Here is an 8,342-nt window from a genome sequence, read left to right on the forward strand (position 1 = left end):
AAGAGAGGAAATGGTCAGAAGCACAACATATAAGGTTAAGAATTTAAAAGCATCTTACATTCTGCCCTAATGGCAGCATAATTAATAGGAACAAACGGCCGTCTTGCTGCCTGCCGCAGCCGGAGGGTATTTTTGCAGACCTGACGAGCAAATTTTGTGAAATATGTAGTGTGAAGGAAGAAAGCTTGACGGGTCTTCACTGCAGACTTTGGGCTCCCAGTGTTTCGGACCGGCATCCCCTGCATGGCCTGGCGAGACATGTGACTTCGAACTCGAGGGTCCTATAAAATCAGACACCAACAAACATGTAAAGAACAGAACTTGCCAAAATACAATACTCCTCCTGGAGATGGAAACAACCTAAGTGTCCATCATCGGATGAATGGATAAAGAGGATGTGGCACATATATACAATGGAATATTACTCAGACATAAAAAGAAACGAAATTGAGCTATTTGTAATGAGGTGGATAGACCTAGAGTCTGTCATACAGAGTGAAGTAAGTCAGAAAGAGAAAGACAAATACCGTCTGCTAACACATATATATGGAATTTAAGAAAAAAAAATGTCATGAAGAACCTAGGGGTAAGACAGGAATAAAGACACAGACCTACTAGAGAATGGACTTGAGGATATGGGGAGGGGGAAGGGTGAGCTGTGACAAAGCGAGAGAGAGGCATGGACATATATACACTACCAAACGTAAAGTAGATAGCTAGTGGGAAGCAGCCGCATAGCACAGGGAGATCAGCTCGGTGCTTTGTGACCACCTAGAGGGGTGGGATAGGGAAGGTGGGAGGGAGGGAGACGCAAGAGGGAAGAGATATGGGAACATATGTATATGTATAACTGATTCACTTTGTTATAAAGCAGAAACTAACACACCATTGTAAAGCAATTATACTCCAATAAAGAGGTAAAACAAAAAAAAAAAGAATAAATATATTTTTAGGGAAGCATAAAGAAAAATACTCCTTGCACCCTGTTCAAAGAAAAGCGCAGTTTTTAAGTCTTTCACTGAAGAATCTATAACTTATTACGGGGGAGAGAATTTAGAAGTATGTACTTTGGAGTAGGAGGTGGGGAGTAGAGAAGGAAACTGGGTGGAAGAAAGGGTGTCTGTGATCCTATATATTTTTTCTCCTAAATTGACCTTAACAATCCCAAATCACATTCACAACAGTAAAAAACTGCCAGAGGAGAGACTATTTTTTAAAAAAATATATTGAAGGGGGTCCTTAAATCGTGTTAGCTCTCAAAAAGAACAACCTCCCTCTGGTAGACACAGGTGCTTGATATCTGCCATCTATGAGAATTTTACCAAAATCATATTTTAACTGTTGTTCACCTCAAGATTGAGCCCATGCCTTCTTGTCCCTCCTACGATAGCCCAGGGACAGAAAGAATGCTCAGTTTGTACTTATTACTTTATGCAATAAAACACATTTTCAACAGTGCGAAAGGTTGCAAACTGTTTCCAAAAAAGCCATTCAAACCAGTATTTAATTTGTAAGCGCTCTACTCAGGCTAACACCTCCCACACACATTGTTCTTCTTCTGAGTAATCTCTCAAGACCGATACGTTGAATACCTGAAAAAATTGGATTTGTCCCTGCCCCTATCTCCATACCCACCCTCAACATTTCAGTACTACGTTTAGCTATAATAGTTTTGTTTGTTTTTAACTTATCCTATACTGTACTTCTGTTTCCAAGGAATGATCCAGGCGCTGAAAAACACTACATTTCTCAACACTAGAAAGACTATTGCTTGTGTACCTCTGTAGCTGGGCTGGGAGGTAACTTCTCCTCTTCCGACTGGGTGGGCATTTTTAGGCCTCCGTATTTTTTCCAATAGAGCCAACAGGTTGCACATAACCTACATTGCATATTAGGTGGGCCCCAAGAATACCACTGATGAGACTGTGTAGCTAAAGACGGAGGAAAAATAAGAAAAAACAAAGAATGTGACATAACTTGTAATATCAATACACATATGGTCAAATATTTCAAAAATATTCCAAAGCCATCTTTAGTTTACAATGTTGTTTTTCCTCTTCCAGTTTGCCCGACAAACAGGAAAGTCTAATACATGTATGTATTTTTCAAGTGAGAATTCATTAAACCACTTATTTCTATAGATATCAAGTGCCTGTGGCCCTTACTAAGAGGGGCCATTAGGTGAAGTGCCCTATATTATACATTGTGCTGCTGAAGGAGTTTTTGTTGGTTCTTTAAAAACATTTTGTACAATATTAAATATTAAAAATATTGTGTACATTTCTGGAAATAAGTTATCAGAAAGGTATTATTAAACTAAATCCAGGTTTTCAAACCTGTGGTTCAGAAACTACCTCAGGGTTTAGTGCTTAGAGGGCCCCCTCAGATAAAGGTAGAAGTCTGACAGAAACAGGTATCTGTTTTCCATTCCTTTATTTTAATCAATAGATAAAATAATTATTTTACTTTTTCTCTCTTTAAAAACAGAATCCTTTTCCAGACTGTAAGTCCCTGTCAACTGAGCATGTGTAGCCAAGATCACGGCATGCTTAAGACCTGATAGCTCGACTGATTCATTCCTGAGCTAAACACTACACACCTGTGCTGTTTTGCTCTGAAGTTTAAAATACTGCCATATAACATTTAAAGTATTCCCACAATGGATCTGAAGTTTAAGACAGAAAACACTGAAGATGAACACTAAGTTAATAAGGTACATAAAATTATGATTCTGTAAGTTTGCCTAGGAATATCCTTCCCTTGATCTGTAAGTTACCTTTATCAGGTCAAAACATTCAAACAGCACATCAGGGTGTCAACTAATACTTCATAAACCAATGTCAAAAAGAGAAGATATAGTGATCATTATAGTCAAACTCTCTCTTAGTTTGTTGAAAATGATACTGTGAACCCATCATGTATTATTTTGGGAGGACTCCTTGCAAATAGCAGCCTAAAATCCTTTCCTCTTGTAATTTAAAAACAAATAGTAAAATAAGTTGGGTTTTTTTAGAACACAAATTTTAAGAATCCTAAATATTAGGCATGGGCCTATTTTGGATTCTGAACATAAAATTTCACTCATATTTAAATATTTATTTTCACCCCAATTAATCATGACATGTCATTTTAGTATGTCAACAAATGCCTTTCTCTTTATATAATTAATTCAAATTCAATGAAAGTGACAAATAGAAAACACCAAATTCTATCTTTCTATAAAGATAAAACATATGTATATTATAGTAAGATGCATTTTATAATAGATTATTTAATACATGGACTTAAAATTGCTTATTTGTCACGCACACATAAAAATGGTGAAATAATTATTTAAAGGGATATGTGAGACTACATATAACATGAAAGGGGTAAGGCAAAAATAAGACACATTAAGCCACTACCACTTGTCTGTAGGATTCTTCTCATTTTCATTTAAATATAAATGAAGTTCAAAATCTAATTGCCAACTCAAAAACAGTTATGCAATCCATGTAAAATTTTGACCAAAAGAATCTAATTTTCAGGCTTCCCTGGCGGCACAGTGGTTAAGAATCCGCCTGCCAATGCAGGGGACACGGATTCGAGCCCTGGTCCGGGAAGATCCCACATGCCGCAGAGCAACTAAGCCCCATGCACCACAACTACTGAGCCTGTGCTCTAGAGCCCGAGAGCCACAACTGCTGAGCCCACATGCCACAACTACTGAAGCCCACGTGCCTAGAGCCCGTGCTCTGCTCCCATCCACTGCAATGAGAAGCCTGAGCACCGCAACAAAGAGTAGCCCCCACTCGCTGCAGCTAGAGAAAGCCCGCATACAGCAGTGAAGACCCAACGCAGCAATAAATAAATAAATGTTTATTTATTTATTTTTAAAAAATCTAATTTTCCACAGAGTGTTTCCCTTTGTTCTCCCATAGAGCAGAAAATGGTTAGATATGTGCTATTTCTATGAAGATAGCAATCTCCCTGGCTCACACCTTCCTTGGTTGCAGGAAAGATAATTATATGATTTGGCTTTAAAAGCCTTTTCCAATGCTGTAGACTGGTGTTGAGTATGGAGCAGAGTCAAAAACGTCCCTCATCCCTATGTCCTTAGGGCAGCAGGCTACCCGCCCCCCACCCACAAGAGCTGCTGAGAGACAAAAACTGGGCACCAAGTAGACTTTTAATAAATATGAGTGTCCTTCCCTCTTCTACCCCGGGCCACTTTGATTGGAAGGAAACATAGATGACCGTGTCACCAATGTTCCATTTAAGAGATTATACTGTGGTTTGAGGTTTTAAATAAATATAAAAAATGTATCTGAGGGCTTCCCTGGTGGCGCAGTGCTTGAGAGTCCGCCTGCCGATGCAGGAGACGCGGGTTCGTGCCCCGTTTCGGGAAGATCCCACATGCCGCGGAGCGGCTGGGCCCGTGAGCCATGGCCATTGAGCCTGCGCGTCCGGAGCCTGTGCTCCGCAAATGGGAGAGGCCACAACAGTGAGAGGCCCGCATAACGCAAGGAAAAAAAAAAAAAAAAATGTATCTGAGACTTCCCTGGCGGTCCAATGGTTAAGACTCAGCATTTCCACTGCAGGGGGCATGGGTTCAATCCCTGTTTGGGGAACCCCACATGCCTCGAGGCGCAGCCAAAAAAAAAAAGTGTCGACTACCTAGCAGTTCATCTCACCAACCCAATTTAACATCCAGGGCAAATATAATACTGCTGGCACTGGGTAGTTTTCTTACATGGATAAATACTGATAAACAGACTGGGGCCCTGAGGCCAAAAGTATCATAAAACAGCATCTCCCAAGCCAGTGCTCTAAGGGAACCTCATCTGAGGATTTTAAAGAGCAGTTTATCCACGCGCAGGTCTTTCCTACAGAATTATTTGGAGCCTTTAATTTGTCAAAACATACTGAGAAACACCAAAAGGGGGGTTGGTATATTTCGTGGGACCATGGTTTGCACAAAGCTAATTAACAGTTCTGAATACAGCTTAGCACACACTGCTCAACAAACCCAGGACACCACAGAAGCAAATCAAAGGAAACCCAATACCTAAACTCAGTGTCCAGGTGGAAGGTAAGGATGGGCACCTGTTCACTCTGAGGCTACACTATTCTGCCCTCTGCGCAGTGCTGACCTCTCGCACCTGCTGCCCAGCAGTGCCAGCACAATTCCCTGCCCTTCACCCACAACAGGCATCAAAGGAGCTGGGGAAGCCCTACTGGAGAAAACTTACCATAGCAGCTCTCACAGGCTCGCCCTAGGAGAGGGTTCTGCGGCTGGAATGCGGATCCCACGGCTCCATTCACAGCACCAGGTTTGCCATTGCTGGTAGATATTTGGTTGGGATTTGGTTTGCTGCTTTCAATGAAATATAAAGTGAAGTGATAAAAATGACTTGCATAACAAGGTGAAAGGCTCTACATTTCATTATTGATTTACCTTAACTACACATAAATAAACATTTGAATGTTTGGTGAAGAAGAAATAAACTGGTAAAAGTAAGGTGTTAAAATGAACCCAAACCATTCATCTTTACAAACTAACGTTATGTAAAAACCCATCTCTTAAGCCTGACACTCACAAAATAAATACACCGTATCTCTTCTCCACCCAAACACAATTTCCTTAGGACACGCTCTGATAAATTTGAAAGATACAACTTATTAAACTTTATCACCTATCATAAATTCTCCTGAGAATATAATTTTTGGATTAAATAATTGAGCCAAGGGTAGTGTGTTGTGTTTAGAGAAAACCACTGTCCCACTCCTGCTGCTGGTGTGACAGCTGCTGACTCCACGCATTGGCTCTCAAGGGAACTACATGAAAGCCACATGCCCAACAGAGACACTGTGGATATCAGCAAGGCATATCTCAAGAGGTAAAAGTTAGCATTTCAGGAGATTGTGACCACTCGTGATTTCTATCATGTCTGAATATTTATGACGAAGATTAAGTAGCACTTGAAATTAGAAAAACCAATAAATGTATTTGAGGCATTTCTTTTTTAGAGGAAAAAGTTATATCTATCAGATTTTCAGGCCATAATTCCTCACAAACATGTAACCCAGATTGTCTTGGTATTTACTGAGCAAACATGGCTCACTTTTTCCCATCTGGGGTAGCCTAACTCCCCTGCTTATCAGCCATGCCTAAGAATACTGTACAGGTGTACATAGTATGTCCTCAATACACTCATAATTCATTTAACATATATTTATTCAGTGCCCAGTAAACAAAAGTGCCGATATCAAGGAGCTTGCATTCTAGAGGAGCTTTCATGTCTATTTGCTGGGCAAAAAATAAGCAAAGTAGGGGCTTCCCTGGTGGCGCAGTGGTTGAGAATCTGCCTGCTAATGCAGGGGACACGGGTTCGAGCCCTGGTCTGGGAGGATCCCACACGCTGCGGAGCAACTAGGCCCGTGAGCCACAACTACTGAGCCTGCGCGTCTGGAGCCTATGCTCCGCAACGAGAGGCCGCGACAGTGAGAGGCCCGCGCACCGCGATGAAGAGTGGCCCCCACTTGCCACAAACAGAGAAAGCCCTCGCACAGAAACGAAGACCCAATACAGCAAAAATAAATTAATTAATTAATAAGCTCCTACCCCCAACATCTTCTTTTAAAAAAAACCAAAACCCTCTAATTAAAAAAAATAATAATAATAAGCGAAGTAAATTAGCAACTTATTTGTTAGTAACGAATGCTGAATGACTAAATGCAGACCATACTCTATCTTCCTGTGGTTTGTGAAGTAATGAGAGTTCACAACTATTAAGACACCTGGGGTTTCAGCAAAGAGTAGGCTTGTGAGTTTCCTTTTTGCTGTTTCTCATTCCCACACTTACATCTACCAGTGAAAGCCTAATATGTAAACTTGACCTGACGACAAATTAAGATTTCTTTCTGGGCTTCCCTGGTGGTGCAGTGGTTAAGAATCCACCTGCCAATGCAGGGGACACCGGTTTGATCCCTGGTCCGGGAAGATTCCACATGCCACGGAGCAGCTAAGCCCGTGAGCCACAACTACTGAGCCTGCGCTCTAGAGCTTGTGAGCCACAACTACTGAGCCCGCATGCCACAACTACTGAAGCCCACACGCCTAGAGCCCGTGCTTCGCAACAAGAGAAGCCACTGCAATGAGAAGCCCGCGCACCACAACGAAGATTAGCCCCCACTCGTCGCAACTAGAGAAAGCCCATGTGCAGCAACAAAGACCCAACACAGCCAAAAATAATAAAAATAAATAAATTAAAAAAAAAAAAAAGATTTCTTTCTGGCACTGTTACTATAATTCTTAGCTGACGCCCCATCGCCACCCCAGAAGAAATCATTTAACCTCTGTGTGCACTGAGGGCCCTATTCTATAAACAGGGCTATTATTTACACTTCAAATCTGTTCCAGCAATGTATTTTGAAGACAAATTGGTTTTAATGACACATTTTAAACCAGACAGAATGTATCTCTCCTCTTACAGTTTTCAGTTGGAAAAGTACAAAGTTAAAAGTGGTGATTCAGAATGACTAAGATTTCCAAGGGTATGTAAAAATATTTCTGATTTTTAAAACCTACTATACATAGAAAGAAGTGGTAGCCCCTTGAAGTCAAATGTCTGATAATGTCAGAAGGCTTTCTCCAAATATGAACATTTCTGACATTTTACACAGGGCAAAGTATATGTGTTAAGAGAGCTAATACAAATTTACAGTTGAGCGGCCTGAAAAAAGAATGAGAGTAAACACAACTTTAGTTGTTCAACTGAATCTAGAATGTTATTTGACTGAATAAACCACTGACCTTAATTCTAATAATCACAAAAGGAAAATGAGTGTGCAAAGATGGAATACAGACAGGTGAACCGCTTAAAACATGTTTTGCAAAACCAAGTACCTACAGGTTACTTCTCAGGGGACAAATGGTTAATGTCAATGTGACCATTTGAATAAAGACAAACATTTTTTTTTTAAGTTTTTAAAGCTGCATTATATGAAACTGCCCTTCCTTTATCTAATGCCCAAACCTTTCCTCCCCTCATCTATGCTCCAGATTGCAGCCCTCCTGCCCTCTTGAGAACTTTGTACACTTGATTCTCTTTCCTGGACCCTCCTCATTACCATGGAAACATATTTCTCCATTTCTAAGAAACTCCCCCATTACTCTATTCAAACTCACCCCTCAATGCCAAGAACTCTCTCGACTGCCTTTTCCAGCCAGTTTTCCTGAGAGCTGCTAATCTTCACTGTCTGCAGCCCTTAGCGCTCTATTAAAGATTACCATCGACCTCCATGTTGCTAAATTCCCTAGCTATTTTTCATTAGCATTTGACACCGTTAACCTCTTTCCC

The 8,342-nt window shown here is 40.8% G+C and overlaps 1 protein-coding gene across 1 annotated transcript in view; it reads right to left on the bottom strand.

Annotated features, from left to right (window-relative positions):
* The window catches only part of MTA3 (metastasis associated 1 family member 3), a gene marked incomplete at its 5' end in the record, with an annotated part of 147,925 nt that overhangs the window by 14,063 nt on the left and 125,520 nt on the right, over positions 1–8,342 (bottom strand). The window contains 3 exons of the mRNA XM_007445792.1: positions 59–281; positions 1,780–1,931; positions 5,232–5,356. Of these exons, the coding sequence (XP_007445854.1) occupies positions 59–281; positions 1,780–1,931; positions 5,232–5,356 (500 nt within the window). The remainder of the gene's footprint in view (positions 1–58; positions 282–1,779; positions 1,932–5,231; positions 5,357–8,342) is intronic.

The sequence above is a fragment of the Lipotes vexillifer genome, unplaced genomic scaffold (genome assembly GCF_000442215.2).
Source record: "Lipotes vexillifer unplaced genomic scaffold, Lipotes_vexillifer_v1.1 scaffold278, whole genome shotgun sequence".
In the NCBI taxonomy this organism is placed as follows: domain Eukaryota; kingdom Metazoa; phylum Chordata; class Mammalia; order Artiodactyla; family Lipotidae; genus Lipotes; species Lipotes vexillifer.